At 34.9% G+C, this 21074-nt stretch overlaps 1 protein-coding gene across 1 annotated transcript in view; it reads left to right on the plus strand.

The window, feature by feature from the left end:
* Nucleotides 1-16549, plus strand: part of COMMD10 (COMM domain containing 10) — a 165797-nt gene extending 149248 nt beyond the window's left edge. Inside the window, exons 6-7 of the mRNA XM_045565625.1 lie at nucleotides 14940-14999; nucleotides 15725-16549. Coding sequence (XP_045421581.1) covers nucleotides 14940-14999; nucleotides 15725-15763 — 99 coding nt within the window. The 3' untranslated portion in view covers nucleotides 15764-16549. The remainder of the gene's footprint in view (nucleotides 1-14939; nucleotides 15000-15724) is intronic.
* Nucleotides 16550-21074: the final 4525 nt, after the last annotated feature.

Raw genomic sequence — 21074 nt, forward strand, 5'->3', positions numbered from 1 at the left:
TTACCCAAACTCCCTGTGCTTCAGATTCCTTATTGTTAATGGAAATAATAATACTTCATGGGATTAGTACAAGAATTAAACTCACTAATAGGTATAAAGTACTTAGAACAGTACCTGGCACATAGTAACTGATACATAAGTGTTTGCCATTATTATTTAAATTATTTCTAACTTTGTATTCTATGTATTTTTTACTTCATCATTTGAAATGATAAACATTAAATTTTATAAGTGGCCATTGAAAATTCTCAAGAGTGTCTAATACAATTAAAATGTGTCTACAATTTAGCAGTTTTTTTCATTTAAGAAATATGTATTGAAAACCTACCATGTCCATATTCTATGTTAGGTTCTGGGGATTAAAAATATATATATGTGGCCAGGTGCAGTGGCTCACACCTATAGTCCTAGCACTTTGGGAGGCAGAGGCAGTGAGGATCCTTTGAGACCAGCCTGAGCAACATAGTGAGACCCCCGTCTCTACAAAAAATAGAAAAATTAGCTGAGCTTGGCAGCTTACATGTGTAGTCCTTGCTACTTGGGTGGCTGAGGTAGGAGGATCACTTGGGCCTAGGTGTTTGAGGTTGCGTTGACCTATGATGATGCCACCACACTCTAGCCTGGGCAAAAGAGTGAGACCCTGTCTCAAAAAAAAAAAAAAATGTATACACACACACACACATACATATATACACACACACACACATACACATACTACCCTTGACCTCAAAGAACACACATTGTTTTAGAAGCCTCCATTGTAGAGCATCATTGTAAGTACTAACAGAGGTCTTCTTAGTGTGCTGTAGAGCACTAAAACAGGCAACAGGTGGATAAGAGGGTGGAGGAAATCAGGTTTCACAGAGGAGGTGACATTTCAAGAGTCTTAAAGTATGAGTAAGAGGTTGTCAAGAAAAAAAAAGAAATTAATTTCAAATAAATAAAATATATAACATCATATAAAACATGATCCAGAAATATTTTCTTAATTGTCCAAGGAAAATAAAAATGTGTTAGTAACATTGTTTACCATATATTATGTTTAAGCCTGTGTTTGTGTCATGTGATTTTTTTTTAAATTCTAAATTTTAAAATCTAACCTTAACAATTTAGTTGTTTAAACTGAGATACAATTTTTACTAAATAGAAGTTATACTGATACATGCTACAACATGAATAAACCTTGAAAACATTATGCTAAATGAATGAAACTGGTCACAAAAGACCACATATTAAATGATTCCATTTAAAAATTGATAATGGTTTCCTGAATAGGCAAATCTATAAGGACAAAGTAGATTACTGGTTGCCTGGGGCTGGAAGAAGGGTACTAGGGGTAGGCCAGAAAGGTTGATGGATGATAACTAAAGGGTATGGGGTTTATTTTTGGAGTGATAAATATGTTCTAAACTTAATTGTGGTGCTGGTTTTGCAACTCTACGAATATACTAAAAACCATTGAATTATACACTTGAAATGGATGGATTGTATGGTATGTGAATATTTCCATAAAGCTGTTACAAAAAATAAGCTAAATTCTTCAATGGTATGATTTTCACTAAAAATAAAACCCATGCTTCATCCTCTACTCAAGTATCATAGTACAGACTGAACTATCTGCTCTTGCTGTGTTGAATTCACATTAGAATGCTAAAGACACTGTATTTCAAACGTAAAATGAAAACCTTATTTTTGAGCTCCAGATATACTAAGGATTCTAGAAATACATCAACTTGTTTAAACCAATTAGCTTTTAGAATATGAATCATTCATTCACTTGATAATTCCAAGAAGATTTTGCAAATAATAATCAGGTAATTAGGTCACCAGAGAACTAATGTGGATGGAAAAATGAGCTCAGTTTCATCTGTCATATATATATTTTGAACAACACCATTACAGGTTAAAAATTTCCTCTAGATAGTTACTGCCTTAAATTAACCACATACCCTATCAAATTAGTTATTATACCTGTCTTTAGGAATTTGGGTTTACAAGTGTTGGGGTAAAATACTTATAAAACACCCTAATAAGAAATAGGGTGTTTCTTATTATTATGCTGCAGTTAACAATGGCTTTTCAGTTGAACGTTTTTTGATAAATTCAGTGTCCTTCCTAACATGAAGCAAATGCTGAACTTGCCCTTTTTATTTTGCCGAAACATAGGTTCCAATTAGCTGATAAGACATGTTAATTTAACTAAATTCTGAAATTAACACTCATTTAGGTGCACATATTGGTCCTCTTTTCCTTGAAGACTGACGTGATAGCACAAGATAGAAAAAAATTAAATGAGCATGTTTTTAATTACCTTTTTCTTAAACTATGAATTATATTAGGTTATTTAATTTAGGATGCCAAATACATAGTAGCTCCCGAAAGTATACCTGTATCATTTAAGTTTCTGCCTATGAATACAATAAAGTGCTTTTATAAAGAAAAAAGAAACCTAAATTTGGGTGTTGAGCTCTTATTCTTTAAAACCACACACCAGAAACATAACAGGATTTCAATTTGGTATTTTTAATTTACCCAGAATCCCTAAGCTAGGATATTAGCACATTTTAAGAAGTTAAGTAATGTAGCTATGCCAAATGATGTTTAAGTAATCAGATAAGTATTTGTAATTAGAATAAATTATAATTTCTGGAAAAACATAGCATCACCCATAGTATTTTGTACAGAAAAAAAATCTTCATTTATTTTAGCTGTCAGTGCTCTTCTTAACATAATTTCTCACTGTTTAAGAAGCTTCATGTACTCATATTCAAAACCTCTTGCTGATTATATTCAGCAACCATAACTAAATATTTCAGTACTGAAGCTGAAAATCATAATGACATATCAGCACACACGTAATAAATTACAGTTAATGAATGCTATAGGAAGTGTATTTTGATTGGCTCCAAGTTTGTGATCTGCTCATGCATAGCACATTGTATTTTTAAGAGGGAAGAACGTGATGGTATGACTGCCAAACATATTTTTTATCTACACAGGAGCAAAGTAATATCTTAGCCAGAATGAAAAGGGCATATACAGATAACAGGTAAAATGTCCTAACAGCCAAAATAGATAGACCTGATTAAACATTTAGTGAAGATATTTCATGCACACTCTTAAATAATTTTTATACTTAATAAAGATTTCTGGCCAAAAAATGGTTTGTTGTCATTTTGACAGCCAAATCTATTGTATTTTTTTAGCCGAGTATGTATAAAATCCAAAATTTTCTGCTTTAACCAGCTTGACTCATAGACCTTCAAGTGTAAAGAAGCCATTTTTCAAGCTAAGGAATCAATACTTAGGGTTTAATTACTGTACTATTTAGCCCATATATCTTGAGTGAACAATAGTTGTGAGACCTACAAGACTATTACCATCACTGGAGTCCAGTACTGCAGTATAATAGGAAAATATTGTAATCATTCAGACCATATCCACTTATTCTGATGTTCTCCACATATATTTTTTTCTTCAGGGAAAAATGACATGTCAAAATGATATTATATGTAATAAAGGATCTAGCCAAATAGCTGGTATATGTGCGTGTATGTGTGTGCGAGAGTGTGCACGCATGCAGTTGGGAGCACTGCTGGGAGAACACAGGAAACAGCGTGAACGAAGACCCACAGGGCAGTGTGCAGAACACTACTTCAGTACTTCCATACTCCCTGCATATGCAGAAGGTGGATCTGTGGAAGGAGTCATGAGCCAGATTTTTGAAGTCTTGAATGTCAGGATAATAAGCTTAGAATTTGCTTTTGCTGTTTATATGCTTCTTATATTCTTAAATAGATAAGCATTTTGTCAAACTGTTATTTTCAAAGATTAAAAAAAAGTTGTAATTTAGTTGACTTAACCTTGGGAAAATGCCTTTTGTGTCTTGTATTCTGTGTATTCGTTATAGTTGTCCTTCTTTAACTTTTATCAAACTTTGATGTAAGTTCAGGATTTTCAGTTTGCCCACTGCTCTCAATGAGCAGGGCCATGCCTGTGAGTTTTTGGAATCTGCTGGACTGGGTAATATTTTAATGAAGAGGCTTTGGAATCAGAGGGCTTGAGGCAGTAACAGAAACCAGCTGAAATTCGGGTGAAAGTGATCATTTTTCTTGCCCTGTTTCTATACTGTATAGTATATTCATGGGGCTAATAACTTTTTTTTTGGTTTGGCATTAGGATTTTAAACATGGCAATGAGATTATGTTTGTGAAATTTTCATTTGGCTAGTTTTTTGTTGCTTTTGATTTAATGAATGTGGCCAAGACAAAGAGATTTGATTTTTTTTTTTTTGGAACATTTTTGAGAAATTGAAGATTGTAGCTTCGCGTTATACCTCTTATTACTTAAGACAACTTGACACTTCATCAGCTATGTTTATCAAAATATTTAGCCTCTGCATAGCTTTTATATATTTCTGTGTAGAATGAGTTATTGAATGGGAGTAATTATGAAAATTTATGGTGAGGGGTCCTATATATGATCTTGGTACGCAGGTGCAAGTTCTGTAACAGTCTTGAGTTACCATAGTAATGCAGTTGAGAGAACAATGACTTGTCCCACTTCTATATACTATGTAAGTTATTTCACCTTTGTGGGCACCAGTTTCCTCTTCTATTAAATAAGAGAGTTGAACCAGGTTATTTTTAAAGCTTGTTCTTACTGACATTTCATGGTTCTAACTACCTCAGTTCACTAATTTGATTTGCAAATATAGGTGTACTTTTTAACATCCTTGAATCATGGAATTGAAAAGAATCTTGGGAGATCATGTAGTCAAGCTGCCTCAGAGAAAAGTGGAAATTTGTTCATTCCTCCCGTTCAGGATGCTTTGCTTACACCTTCTCAAGCTGGCACCCTTTGAATCATGGCGGGTTGTGACATTTATTACCCCTTTGGTTGCCAAGATTGATTCTATGGATCCAGCAGATGAGAAGAGGACCCCCTTCCTCCTTCATTGTCCCATGTACATTCTTCCCATATTTGGGAGCTTAGTTGTGGAGGGCAACCTGCTAACATAGAGAAGGACCTTTCTTTGGTCAAGAGTATATTCCTTCCTGTGGCTTATTCATCTTTGTATCATGAGCACCTTCCTTGCATAGTACCTGGTACTCTTTAAATGCTTATTGGATGACTGAATATTATGGATGACAGAAATGACTAACAGTTGCACGTATGGGTAGACTTCCATGGTTTATTCTGTCTGTGGTGGGAGCTGAAATTATATCCCTAGTTTTTTGAACAGCAATACTTAGTAAAGATAGTCAACAAATAATAGAGATACTAGAATATGTTTGCAATTATTTATAATTGTATATGGTTATAAAGAATATTATCTATAGACATTTATTTAGTAAATGATGCCTAATGATTTTTGTTTTATAAATTCATTCAGTAGGACTTGAAATATTATTTAGATTTTATCTCAGCCTTTCTATAACTAAAAAGGAAACTTCCTCTTTAAGTACCTAGCAAAGTATTTTCAGATTTAACCTGGACAAGAGATGAGGAATATTTCTTTTACTGGAATATTCTACCTCTTGATCTTCTAGGTGAAAGGATAATTATATAATTTCTAATTCTGATATCCAATTTAAATTTAAAAGCTAAGCAATGTCAATTTGGTTTTAATTCTTATATAGTTTGTATCTATATTATTTACAGACTATTTCTGCTTGGATAATTTGTAAAGAGGTTAATGCATTTCTTTCTTGAAAAATGTATATTATATGTGTTCCTAATACTAACTAATGGGAACGCAGACGCTATTTTTAGTGCCAGCTTTCATCAAGTCAGACCTTTCTAAAGACTTTACCAAATTCTATTTCCATGGGAATTTTGCTAATGGGTATGTGCAACATTATCTAGGTGCTCATAGATAGGATTACAAGTTAAAAATAAAAAGGAATGGGTGAACAAATGCATCTTTCTTCCAAGAAATTGGCAGAGTGTTAATCTTTGCACTTTCATTTTCACTTTGCAGTGTCTTCAGATCAGGTGCAGAAAAGTCTGAGTTTGGTAATTAATACGTGAGATCAGCTTAGACAATAGAAGTAATGAATTTCCTAAGTGGGTTCTTAGTTGTAATCTTATGCATAAGGCAGAAGAACGAGAGTAAATATTCTAGTCTGTATATGTTTAGTTAACAATGTTAGTGATTTCAGTGGCTTTTACAGGGAAATGGAAGATTGAAGGCATATTTAAAAATAAGCCACCCACTTTTATTGCCTGTATACTAACTTACTGATTTATTTTGATTTCATGTAATAAATGTCCACTGTACATTTCAAAATACCATGCAGAAAACATTTGTGAAGCTGGTGATACTCAGCATTTGTTGATCACCTGCCTACCCTAGATATTGGAGTTCTTAGGATTCAGTTCTAGGCTACCTGTCTTCTCATACTACATTCTTTTCCTGGTCAAAGGAAACTTGGTTTTAAATGTCATACACTGTTATGGTTTTAAATATTATCAATATATCAGTGATTCCCAAATGCATATCTCTTACATAAATCTCTTTTCTGGCTTTCCAGACTTATTGCATATGTTTTCAGGAAAATCTTACAGCTAATTGTGTCTGAAACTATACTTTTGATTCTTCCCTTCTTCAGATCTTCTGCTCTAGTGTTTCTAATCCCAGTTCCATCCATCCAGCTTCTTTGCCAGAAACCTGAGAGTCATTCTTGACTCCTTTTATTCCTTCACCAACCCCTACCCCAACTCAAATCTGTCCCAAGTGCTATCTCTTCCACCTCTAAACATTATTTCAAAATTTTTCACTTTTTTCTTTCACTGCTGTCATCACATTAAATCAAGTCACTATCTCTTGCCTGGACTAATGCAGTAGCCTCCTAACTGGTTTCTGCTCATATAATTTGTCCAGTTCTAATCCATTTCCAAATAAAACCCAAAGCGAGTTGTTACATATGTAAATAAAATGATATCATTGTTATACCTAAAACTCAGCAATGGCTTTTCCTTGCTCTTATAATAAAGATCTCCTCTTTTATCTGTCCCAAAAGAGGGCATGGGGCCTAAATTAGCTTGTTTGGGCTGCCAAAACCAAATGCCACAGACTGGGTGGCTTAAGCAACAGAAGTTGTATCCTCATGGTTCTGGAGACTAGAAGTCCAAGACCAAGGTGTAGACGGGATTGGTTTCTTCTAAAACCTCTCTCCTTGGCTTGTAAATTATCATCTTCCTCTGGTGTCTTCATGTGGTCTTTCCTTTTTAAGTGTTTGTATCCTCGTCTCCTCTCACAAAGGTACCAATCATATTGGATTAGGACTCACCCTCATGACCTCATTTTACCTTAATTACCCCAGGCTCTATCTCCAAGTAGAGTCACATTCGGAGGTACTGGGGGTTAGGACTTCAGCTTGTGAAATTTGAGCAAACAGAATTCAGCCCATAACAGAGCCTAAACTGACAGTTGATGGAGGAATAAGCACATACAGAATGTACTACTCTGAGTAATAGCTCATACCTATGGTCGTGTTTCCTTCTACTATCTTTTCAACAAAACCTTAACTATTATTGTGTCAACATAGTCCTTTAAATAGTTGTTGAAAAGATAGTGCCTCTGGAGAATGTTTTCAGAAGAGCAACCCTTACATTTCTTTTCCACGCCTTACTCCTGCCGTGATCTTTTCCTGTCCATCAAAAGCACCTAACCTCAGATTCTTCACTCATTCTCTTTCCTCTGCTTGGAATTTCCTTTACTCTAAAATTCCTTTGTTTTCTTCCTCTTCATACCCTCATTCATCTGACTGATTTCTCCAAATCATACTTTAAATTTTACTCTTTTTTGGTAAATGAAGTACCACTTTGTATCCCCCACCACCACCATTTTTAAATTGCATTTAAGACAATTTTGATTATAATCCGACACCTTAGTTCCCTGTCTCCACTCCAGACTCCGGACTCTGACTGCCATAAAGTCCAGGACTATTCACATCCCAAATACCTAGCAAAGTGCTTGGTGCGCTGTAAGGGCTCTATGAGTATGTGCTGAATGAATGAATGAACTGAATGAATGAACAAATGAACTTACTTTGTGAAACTGTGTCAGCTCTGCAGGGATATGAAGTAGAATAATCAGTATAGTTTCTGACAAAGGCATTCAGAAACAAGGCATATTTCTTACAGACATATAGCACTTTTCCTAGAATGCTTTTCCCTTAATTATCAAGTTTGCTTCCTTGACTCTTATTTTTTTTACTATTTTTTAATGTGGCAAAATGTATATAACATAAAATCTGCCATTTTAACCATTTTATATGTATAATTCAGTGGCATTAATTACATTTACAGTGTTGTGCTGCCATCACCCCTTATTTCCAAAATAGTGTTGGTTATTTTGAATAACAGTGCTATCAGTATTCTTGTGCACATCTCATGGTATCCACATGTACACATTTCTATTGAGTATAATATTAATCTTAGTAATAAATTGCTAGATCATAGGTTGTGCATATACTCAGCTATAGGGAATAATGCAAAGCAAGTTCCAAAGTAGTATGCAAATTTTCACTCCTTCTAACAGTATAATGACGAATATGTTTTCATATGTTTGTGGATGGTTTGGATATCATCTTCTGTGAAGTGCCTGTTCAAGTCTCTGGTCCATTTTTATCTGGGTTTTTGTCTCTTTTTATTGTTTTTATGAACGTCAGTTCTCTGAAAAGGAATTTGGAGGAAAGAGATTTTATTCCACTGAATATTTTGCAAACCAGGGAGAGGAATCCTGGTGTAAAATGAAGGTGTGTTCCAGAGAGCAAAGGAAGGGTTAAGGTTTTACAGCAAAAGTTCTTCCTTAGGAAAGAACAAAGGAAAGATTCAAACTTGCTTACTTCTGATTAGTCACCACAGCTAAATTCTGATTCGTCAATAGAGTTGAGTCCTAATTGGTTGGTTCAGGTGAGCTCTGAAAGTCCCAAAAGTTGAACAGAGGTGTGAGTTTTCCTGAGAACTCAGAATACATGCATGACCTCTAGTCAGCAAATAACCACTTGGCTCTATTTAAAATTTTAAAGCCCAGTTGGCCACTTGGGATCCATCCCAAAGGACTGGCTCTTTCACGTTCATGTTTGTTCATAGTTTGTACTTCTCCGTATATTCTGAATATAAATCAGTGGCTAACATTTTCACTGTCTTAATGGTGTGTTTTGATGAATAGAAATTCTGAATTTTTATATATTCTAATTCTTGAATTGTTTTCTTTATACAATTTTTATGTTTTTTTACAAAGTCTTCCTATATCCCCAGGTTATGGAGATATTCATTTACATAATATTTTCTTTTAGAAGCTTCTTTGTTTTACCTTTCCCATTTAGAACTATAATCCATCTGGAAATAGGAAACCACATAAACAAAAACAGAGATAGAAAAGTGTGGAGTATTTGAGAGACAATGAATGCACGAATTTGGTGGGAGCAGAGATTTTGGTGGCTCTGTGGGAAATAAAACCAGAAAGTTAGATTAGGAAGGTTGTGTAAAACCAAGAAGACTAAGAAAAATGTTGTCCTGCCTTATTCTCACATGAGCAGGTATCATTTGCAGTTGCCTCCAAAACATATTGCATATAGATACTTTTGTCTTGGGGGGACCATGCAATAGTGTGAATGACTCAGTGCAGATCTGCCACCTCTCCTACAAAGACAACCACCATTCTCTGTACCCACAACAACAACAGTAACAACAACAACAAAAACAAAAAAAACTACCTTATTTACTGACTTCATCTTTATGTTTAAAAAACTTCTTCATTTGTGTTGGAAAAATTTGTATATTTATCAATATCTTGGCCTATCTATTAATAGCTGTCACCAAATGACAACTTTTTAACCAAATTTGATAAATGTTTCCCATTAGTAGTCCTGGATAATAGCAGGATCTGTTGATACTACTGTTAAGATTTAAATAAGCCACAAAAAGTCTTCCCAGAAATAGTTCATATTACTTATCCAGTCATTCCTTTGGAAGACTCTCAGAATTATCAGCAAAATCAATTTCTTTAAAATCTTATAACTTAAAATCCCCAGTTTTGTATTATTTAAAAATATCCTTTGTATCTGATTTCTGGAAGAATGCAGATGTAATATAAACCTTTTTCTGAAAACACATGAATATTTAAAAAAAGGTACAGTACTTTCTAAGTACATACTTATTTTGGTTTAGTTCAAATTTAAGATAGTTTTGCTATGTGATTGACAAGATGAGGATGCATTTTCATTACTCACGACGTAGTTTTATGCTGTTAGGATGTTTCTCTTCTTATTCAGTATGACATAGTAGACTACATTTTATTATCCAGTCTATCTTTCTGACTCTGGGGGAAAAAAACAGGACCAAATAGTCAAATCCCATTATCTAATGGCAGTGATAGACAGGAAGCACATGGATAATTAAATCCATTGTCAAATGCAGCCTATAAAACTACTTTAACCAGGAGTTTCTACATTTTCTTCCACAAAGTCTGTTGTTAGAGTTGCTGCTGATAGCTAAGATGACAGGTTTGAATTTCAATTTATTTTCTCCTCTTCTTCCCTTAACAAAGATACTAACGAACCATGAGTTGGCTCAAAGGCCTATAAAAATAAGCACTGCTTCATATATAAGGAAGAGATATATAGAGCCTAGACAATCCAAAGAGAAGCACCACTGAAATACTAATAATTGAACTCTCATTGAACTTAATGCTTTTCATACATTTTTGTTGTCACTGATTTGTGTCCAGACATTAAATTGAAGAGAAGTTGTTTGAAAACATACTTTTTTTTTTTTGAGACAAGGTCTTGCTCTGTTGCCCAGGCTAGAGTGCAATGGCGTCACTGCAACTGCAAACTCCTGGGCTCAAGTGATCCTCCCACTTCAGCCTTCCCAAGTAGCAGGAACTACAAGTGCGTGCACCATGCCTGGCTAAGTTTTCTATTTTTTGAAGCGATGGGGTCTTATGATGTTGCTCAGGCTGGTCTCCAACTCCTGGCCTCAAGTGATCCTCCCACCTCAGCCTCCCAGAGTGCTAGGAGGTTACAGGGGTGAGCTACTATGCCCAGCCAAAAACATACTTCTTAATGGATAAATCCTTCCATACATTTTCTGAAGAGTAAAAAATGAAGTTAGACAGTTGATTCTGGTTTTATAAGCAAATTTGTGACTTCCTAATTATAATCTTAAGGAAAGCTGAGTGTGTTTTCCTCTTAGAAATGCAGTGGCTCCCCAGGAGAGCTTTTGGTTTTGTATTTTTTTTTTTGTTTTAATTATTTTAAGACACAGAATGTTACTCTGTTGCCCAGGCTGGAGTGACAAAATCATAGCTCACTACAGCCTCGAACTCCTGGGCTAAAATGATCCTCACACCTCCACCACCCAAGCAACTGGAACTACAGGCACGTGCCACCACACTCAGCCCCAGAAGAGCTTTTGACCAGACCTACTCCTAATATTTGTGGGACCTGAAGCAAGAGTAAAAATGGAGGCCACATATCATATGTCTCAATTTAAAAGTCATAAATAAAGCTATCAAACTTTTATCTAAAATGTGTTGTATACTTCTTACTTAATAAGATATCTTCTTGATGTCCTGGAAAGCCAAGTTTAAATTGAAAATTTTTGGACTCTGTGATCAGAACATGATAATGTGGGGAGTTGGCCCCTGGCCAGCCACTCTTTCCTTTTTATTCCATGCATCCAAGCTCCATCCTTATTCCCCTACAAAACAACCCCCCAAGGGATGGCTCTGGGTTACCCTTTGGGAAATCATAGATTCTCAAATTCTGAGTATATACTATCTATATATAGATATAAAACATTTACCACTCTCAAATTCCCCATGGTCTACTCTAAGTCACTGTGGGTTGAATGGGAAATGACAATGATAATACCAATGATTATGCCAGACATAAGTCAAATTTTATGTCTATCTACATATATAAATACACATACACACACATACATTCACATGTACACTGTGTTAGCTACTATTATTTTTTATTGTGGTAAAAAATCATAGAACATAAAATTTAACCATCTTAACCATTTTTAAGTGTACAGTTCAGTAGTGTTAAGTATATTCACTGGTATGAGACAGATAATTATAGGCAGAGCAACCAGGTGGAAAACCCCTGCCATACCAGAGCTCCTGCGGCAGGACAGAAGCAAAAGAGTGAACAATGTATTCCGACATTCAAAAGAATCCAACGCTCTGGCTTGTCGAGGGACTGCTGAAGGAAGTGGTTTCTGTCTCACCTGAACAGGAGCACGCACAGGACCTCCCCCAGAGTTTGGAAGGCACTGAAGGCGCTGACAACAGAGGTGAAGGTCCTGTGCGTGCTCCTGTTCAGGTGAGACAGAAACCAGTGCCTTCAGCAGTCCCTCGACAAGCCAGAGCGTTGGATTCTTTTGAATGTCGGAATACATTGTTCACTCTTTTGCTTCTGTCCTGCCGCAGGAGCTCTGGTATGGCAGGGGTTTTCCACCTGGTTTTTCGCTGTTCCACTATGCCACGTAGGAGGAGGGTCCCACCTGGCTGCACCAAATGCTATGATATTTCTCCCATTTCACTGGCATCCCTTCCTGGTTTTACAGTGGGCTGCATGCTTTAGCTTCCCACCTGTTCTCTAGAATTCTCGCAGGCATTCTGGTCCATATACTGTTAACTTGGTGTCTTTGTAGGGGAGGTAGGACCTACCTTCCTAGTCTACCACTGTAGCTATTGTTATTTTAAGAAGTGTGTTTTCAAAGTTACATTCTTTCTCTTTCCTCAATGTAACATTTTAGGAAACACCATTTTGAAACAAAGAAAATCAAAATACACAAACAAGAATGTAATTTGACTGCTACTTCTAGGGGTACATCAGATCAGTGCTTTACATACTGATTGCCTCTTTTTTTGCATAGAGCTGAGAGTAGTGAACTTGCCTTGCGTTTTTTAGAACTTGGGGCTAAACCTAGACATATTATCCCCCTTTAACTGCTCGGAGAACATGTAGTGCTAGATGATGCTGATTGAACCTTTGGAGGTTTAATGATATGTGACAATTAGCCAATGAATGTTTCTAATGCAATCTTAAAACTTCATAATTTTATATCATTCTGAGGTAGGAAACTGGCAGGCATTGCTTAACTGAGTCAGGAAGTTTCAAACTATTCTGATCAATATAGGATGTAAATCAGGAAGCTTTGAACTACCCTGATCAAACCAAGATGGGGGACAGGACAAGTTCCAACCAGTTAGAATCAAGATGGTAGAGGAATCGACCACTTCTTGACCTTGCATCTTCATTATACCCTCATTACCATAAAACTTTCTAAGGAAACCTCTCACTCCCATCATGTATCTCCCGCCATCACAGTTCTGGATTGACCACATTTAGTCAAAAGAAGGGTGTCACCCTAATTCTAGGAAAACACTGCCCCTTTCTGAGGAATAACATGAACATTCCTCCCCTTGTTTAGCCTATAATTAAGCTGTTGCTTAGAGGGGCTAAAGGAAACATGGTGGCTGTTCTCCTCCGCAGGGTGAACTAGCCTCTACTATGCCTGTAGAGTAGATTTTCTGTACCTCCTAAATAAAACTTGCTTTCACTTTACACTGTCGGCTTGCTCCTGAATTCTTTCTTGCGTGAAGCCAAAGACCCACTTGGACTTCAAGTGATTCCCAGCATTGGGAATTACTTTCCTGTGACAATAGTTGCTAAAGGAAGAGGCTTTAAAGCAGATTACTTCATCATTCATTTTAAAGTTTAAGTACTTAGGTGAATGAGAGTAAATGAAAAAGTGTGAAATTTGATCCGTATGCCTTAGCTTCGTGAAGAGAGACGTGCTATTTCTGAACATAGCCCCATTAAGTCTCCTAGAGTTAGCTGGAGATACCTTGGTATGAAAATGTTGGCTTTGAAAAAAGAAACGGAAATCATTAAAACAGATAAAATGAACCAAAAAAGTGAACATAGAATCTGGGAACTAGGATTAATAATAAGTTGGAAATGATCGCAAATTGTGAATGAATCAATGACTATTTGCAGCAATTTTTCACTTCTTCAGTTCATGGTACCCATTTTGTGTCATTCCAGCACAGCAGTGGGGTCAGAGCAGGTAGCACATTATTGTCATTCTTTCCTCATTAACTTTCACTTCTCCAAAGGGACCTTGAATAAAATTAACACGTGAACAATCCTTAGCAACTAGTTTGAATTGTTTCCTCAGTGTACAGAATCAACCAAAAGCAGGTAGGGTTGAGTTGGGCAGGGTTTACTTTAATGTCATACTTTACTACCCCATCATATGTACATACACACACACAATATTATTTGGCATCTGTAGCACCCATAAAGGTTTCTCTAATGTATGTGAGGTGAAAGGAAGGAGAGTGTTTAAGTCCCAGCTTTGAAACTGTTGTGTTAATTGTGAACTTTTGCTGAGTCTGTACATTAAAGAAGGTAACAGTCTCAGCATGTTAAGACCATAACTGCTAGATTAGTGCTTGGAGGCAGTAGCTGTGCTGATGTGAGGCATTAACGGCTGCATGAGTTCAGTCAGAGATGCTGTCTCCAGTGTCTTTGTGTAATGGTATTTACTAGATTTCAAATGGACTGCTGAGAAAGATGAAATATAATTTCATGTATTATCTTTCCATCTTGAAAAAATAGATAATGAAATTGTTCTCTTGCTGGCATATATTTTATTAACCTTTGTAGAATCAACTTAAAGAACAGACGTCCCTGTAGAGTTGAAACCTTTTGCTAAAGTGGAGTGTTATTAAGTGCATTGGTGAGTTCTAGGAATTGTAGGGTTGAGTAGAGCAGGTAAGTATTTTTTTAAAAACCACTCTGGGAATGATATTATAGCATATTCAGAGGCTTGCTGGAGAGGAAAAAATGCAATGTAAATTGCATGCAACTAAATTGTCTTTTCTTTGTTTTTCTTCTTTACAGAACCTGGAGAAAGTTCTTGTGGAATTCAGTCACAAGGAGTTGTTTGATTTCTATAACAAGGTCTAATTTTTAAAATAATTTTCTGATATGTGGGTTTTTTGTGTTGTTTCCTTCATTTTATGAATTCTTATTTTTAAATGTCCTGTTCAATGGAGTTCTTTAAACTTCCCTTATAAGCACCTTATCTTCATAGTAGGAAGCAATAGCCAAAGTAAAGGGGATCTGAAGAACTAAATCAGGAAGAAAATGGAAATGATTTTAATTAAAGCAATAGGATTGTTGCTTTAATATGAAGCATTAAGTAATGAACTATGTCATACCTAGCCACACTGACACTTTAAATATAGATAATGTTAAATACTTTAATTTCTGGCCCCAAATCTGAAGGGAAACATGCCTTTAGGGATTTATCTTTGAGTATATTTCATATTTCCTTCCAAATACTGATTTTGTAATCCAGGAAAATGTACTCTCTCCATACCCCCAACTTTAAAATCTTATCATGTAGTGATAAGTTAAAATGAAACAGCTGGGGGTATTTAAAACTGCAGTGTTTAGTAATCCTCTTTCTTTACAAATTTGAAACTTAAATTGCAAGCATGAATCCTAATATCTTCACATAAAAAGAAAAATATTCTGTGGTATTTTTATTGCTATTTGAATGGATTTAATATGCATAGTTACCAATGCCATTCTTTACTTTCTATTTGCATGTTTCTAAACAGCACTTCATGTGAATCTTGTTCCCTTCACTAACTTTCTTTTTTCTTTGTCTTTGTAAATAGCTAGAGACCATACAAGCACAGCTGGATTCCCTTACATGATGTATTCGAAGACTGGTTTTTGCATCACACTCCTGCCACCTCATTATTTTGCATTGAAGATAGATTGCCAGGTTGTGTTTTCTGAAGGATTCAGTGGCTTTCTTTCTGTAAATTATATGGCTTATCACTTCTTAGACAAATGACAGCCAAGGGAGATCACTGTTAACAGTACTGAGGTTCTAATATACTTTCTCTAGTTCTGTGAGCCAACAGCAATTGTTAAGAATGCTTTTGCTTTAAAAGGAACAAAAGTGAATACTGTTGCTTTATTGCCTGACCTGCTTATTTTTTACATATTTGATGACATCTTTATATATCAGGGAGGATCCATGGATACAAAGTATAATGTGTACCCTAGCAGAATACAGAGCTTTCATTATTACGTTAATAAAATTAAGAATATAGCCACATGTAATCAAATACATTATGGCATTTTTTCCTTGAATATGATGTGTATATTTTGCTTGGGAAATAATATAGGAAAGAAATTTAAAATAGAGCTAGGAGTATTATATCAATTAATTCCAGTGTGAGCTTCTCTGTTAATTTTAATTTTTTTCTTTGAGTTTAATGATTTATTAACAGTGCATGTTTTTATGTGTTTTTCTTTGTACTTCACATTAATAATGATTCACTTCATAGTGTGGGAGACAGATTCAGATCATGAATAAAAATAATTATAATGAGTTCTAAATGGGCATCCTTATTCAAATCTAGTAACTTTTACATTTTCTTTCTGTAAATGTTAATTGATTTCAGTTAATAAAATTTGGTATCTTAGGATTAGTTGGACTAAAATGTGCAGTATTTTTATTTTATGTATTTTATAGTATATTTTATGCTAATAATGTATGTAAATGTGAGTATGGTTGCCTGTAAAAAAATCAATTGAATTTTTTGTGAATGAAATATCTATCTTGTATTATTTCCAGAGAGAGAGAGATTGATTCACACATGACTTTCTTCACATGAAGGAATTTTATTTTAGAAATATAGTGAAATAAAACCATTGAAATTGAAGCATATTTCTCATTTGAGGTAATACCAGTATTAAATGTCTCTCAAATAGATGTCCAGTATATGAAATTTATGCCCACATTTGTTTATATGTGTATTTGTATGTTGTTGCTTAAAAGAATTGAGAGTTTAGACTATTTCAGAAAGCAAATATTATAATTTTTGTCCATCATTGGTTGATTTAAAAGTTTTTAAACTGAAAGTTCTATTGATAGGATATCTGGAAGGCATGTTTGTAATGTAATGGGATTTGTTTCTATATGTGGCTTGTAGGATCTCTCTTACTTTTTTATGCTCTGTTTTGCCAGTCCCCAGAGATATTATAAACATTTTGGTAAACATTCTTTCAGACTTTCCATCATGTATGTATAAATATGTATCATCCCAAGTTGAATTTGGCATTTTTGACAGTGGCCATATAGATAGGTAGAAGTTTTAATTGGTTTAATGGTCAAACTTAATTCTCAGTGTAGGTATCTAAATTAAATATAATGGTTAGAAATGAAGTTTTCATAAAAAAATTAAAAGTGAAGTTTTCTAAAAGTAGTTTGTTTTATGCTCTCTAAAAGAGCTAGTTTTATACTCTCTAAGAGTATATCTAAACCTGTACAAAAACTTGATAAATATATTCTCTCCTAGTTGAACAAAGTCTGACTCAAAGACACTGAAGAAAGGGCCAAGTAAAAGGTCTAATTCCAACTAAGAACATAATTGTTTCTGAAATATATTTAATTGAAGATAACTTTATTCCTTAAGGTATTACTATTGTTATGATGTGCAAGTTAAAGAAAATGTGACATTTCCAAACAATATTAAATGCATGTTACTTTTTTGCAAAAGTAAGATGGGTTGGGGGATTAGTGGGGACTGAAACCTACCATCTTAGAAAATAAACATGCCATATGTCTTCTGTGAGTGCTTGACATGAGGAACGGATAGAAATAGAATTACTTGTTAGAAAAAGGGACTAATGTACTATGTTTATGCCAACTACAAATATTTGCAATTCTTCTCTGAATAATTATCATATGATTATTTTTAATTAGGAAGTCCAAAAGAATCATAAAGAAACTAACCTAACTTACAGAGTCCCATCATTCAGAAATGGCCATTAATGTCATTTTGGTAGATTTTATTGCAGTTTTTTTTCTTTACATGTCTTTTCCATTTTTTTTATTTTCCTAACAAATTGACATAATATCATAAATGTAGTTTCATACTTAGCTTTGTTTATATAGCATTATAAAAGCATTTTTATATCTTTAAATATTATCTAAAATAATTTCAGCATATATTAAATAGTTTATCATTTGAGAGCTATACTTTAGTTACACCTTTATTATTGGACATTTAGATTATTTCTAATTTTTGAAAATGATAAGGAACTCATGAGTAAATATCATTATACATAAACCCTAGACCACATCTCTCATAATAGATTCCTAGAATTCAAGTTACTATGACCAAAGTATGAGGATTTATTTTCTATTTTTAACTTTAATAGGATTTTTATTATGAAAATAATAGTTGCCCATTTAAAAATATAAAGTTGTTCTCTTTTGCCATTTCACTCCCTAGAAGTACCTACCTAATACTACAAACATTTTGGTTTATATTAAATATCTTTTCAGACATCTTATATGATACAAATATATACACCTCTTGTGTATTTTTTTAATTTTGTTTACATTTATTTCGAGGCTTTTGATATATAGTGATAAATTGTTTCCCCAAAGAATCATATCAGTTTATACTCTCATCAACAATGAATGAGAATTCACATACCTAAAGCCATCTCCATCAGTCCCTTGTTCCTGCTATACATTTCACCCTCAACATTCTTTCTAACCTGAGATCAGGGTTTGAGAAGAGCATAGGGTGAGGGTGAGTTGGAGATGGGAGCATCGCTTACTAATTGGGTGATGTCATGTTGATAACTCCAAAAGGATTGAAAAGGAAGTCTTCAAAAATTAACAAATGTGAGAGGCAATAGCACAGTATTTAAGTTTAAGAACTTGGAAGTCAGACATTTATTTCCTCAAGAGATACTCACTGAGTGGCTATGGTGTCAGGAACTGTGTATGCTAGGCACCATGTTAACAGTGAGGAACAAAATAAATATAATGTTTAGCTTCTTGAAATATGTGTTAGTCAATTAAAAAAGCAAATAAGTATGGAATAAATTGACAAATATGGGATAGGATATAATTGAATTCTATTAAGAAAAAACTGAACATAGGATCAAACTTACATTGGGACATCAAGAAAGACTTCTCTGAGGAGTACATTTGAGCTGACTCTTCAAATAGAAGGAGTTAGAATGACACAATAGAAGAATAGAGTGGCAAGCATTCTAGGCAGAGAGAATAGTCCATGCAGTATCCCAGAGCTTGGAAAAGGCTTAGCGCATTTCAGGAACCACAGATCACTACACTCTAGATACTAAAGTGAGGTGAACAAATGGCACAGTGGAGTGCTCTACAGTTAGAGGTAGACAAAGAGCCATTCTCTCACCAAGTCTTGTCATTTCTACCAGCAAGATATATTGCAAATGTATCTCTAGGGCACTACTCTGTCCAAGCCACCGTCATCTTTGCCTTGGACTGTCCTGCTTCTAATTTAACCCTCCTCTAGTCCAGTCTTCATACAAAGCTAATTTTTAAAATGGTAATCCTATTAATTATACCATCTCCCTGTTTAAAATCCTTCAAAGGATCCCATTACACATCAAATAAAATGTAATGATCTGGCCCTTCAGGAAATGCAAGAGCATATCCTAGTTCTACAACTTTGTGTATACATGTCGAGCAAGTTACTTAATTTGCTAAAGCTCACTTTCATTGTCTTTGTAATAGGAAGAATAATAACCTAAATAACATAGGAGTGTTTTGAAGATTAAATGAGATTCATGTTAAACATTTTGCATAATCCCTGATTCTCAATCATATAATAAGTATTAACTGTCATTTTATAATCACTAAGAAAATAACCAGGCTTCTGCTGAAATTGTTCCAGGTAAGGTTTTAATTAAAGTCAAAATTGCAAGAAGCTTGCTATGAAGCCCCTTCACTTTGAATTTATTTGGAATTCTAATGACAGCTCTATCTTGTAATAACTGGATTCTAATGCAATGCCAGTCCCACTTTATTTATTAACAAAGTAAGGTTATAGGTGTATTATGGGATTCGAATGAAAGAAATATTTTTCTGTGAGTACCTTTCCATATGGCTCTTCTGTCTCTCAGAAATCTAACTTTTTCTATGACTCTACTCAATGAATTTTGATTTCTTCTTACCTTAAATAATGTCTTCTACATTTTATTCATTATACTAAGGGACAGCAAATGATGGCTGTGGCCTACCACTAGTTTTTATAAATCATATTTTATTGAAACACAGCTGTCTTACTGCCAAACTCACTCTAGAGACTTTTTCCCTTCTTCATTTTGAAGAAGTAATCTGCCATGATATGAGAGAGGCTATGGACAAGGCCACATGGCAAGGAACTCTAGGAGCTGAGGGACAGCAACAGCCAGCAAGAAGTTGAGGCCCTTAACCCTACAGCCTCAAGGAAATACATTTTGCAAACAATCTGAATGAGCTGGGAAGTAGATTTTTTCCCAGTCAGACTTCCAGATGAGAACACAGTCCAACTGACTCCTAAATTTGTAGCCTTGTAAGATTCTAAACAAGGGGCCCAACTAAGCCATGCTTGAATTCATGACCCGAGGTAATTGTGAGATGGTAACTGTGCGTTGTTTTAAACCTCTTTGTAGTAGTTTTTAACACAGCAACAGGTAAAACAACAGCCATGCTCTTTGTTTACATATAGTCTGTAGCTGCTTTTGCATTACAACAGCAGAGTTGATTAGTTGCAACAGAGACCATATGGCCCACAAAGCCTAAAATATTTACCACCTGGCCCTTTACAGAAAAACATATGCAGACCCTTGCTTTATACTGTGCTCCCTAAACTAGGGCATCTCTAGAGGAATGTAGCAGTTGGTCAGGAACACAAAGTTTTAAGATGGACGTGGTATATGTTTCCATAGCATCACTTCAGTTTCTGTTAGGCACATAGCCATCCAACTAGAAATTACATTTTCCATCCTCCTTTGCAGCTACTGCAGTCATGTGACTAAGTCTTATCAGTGAATTGCGAGTGAAAATGATATTCCTCTCTACTTTTCCCTCCCCCTTTCGGTGACTGAAACAGATCTGCAGCTGTGTCAGCTTTAACTGAGCAGACAAAAATGATGATGCCTTAAGAGGTAGGGAGCAACAAGATGGAAGAA

This window comes from Lemur catta, chromosome 12, assembly GCF_020740605.2.
Source record: "Lemur catta isolate mLemCat1 chromosome 12, mLemCat1.pri, whole genome shotgun sequence".
NCBI classification, from domain to species: domain Eukaryota; kingdom Metazoa; phylum Chordata; class Mammalia; order Primates; family Lemuridae; genus Lemur; species Lemur catta.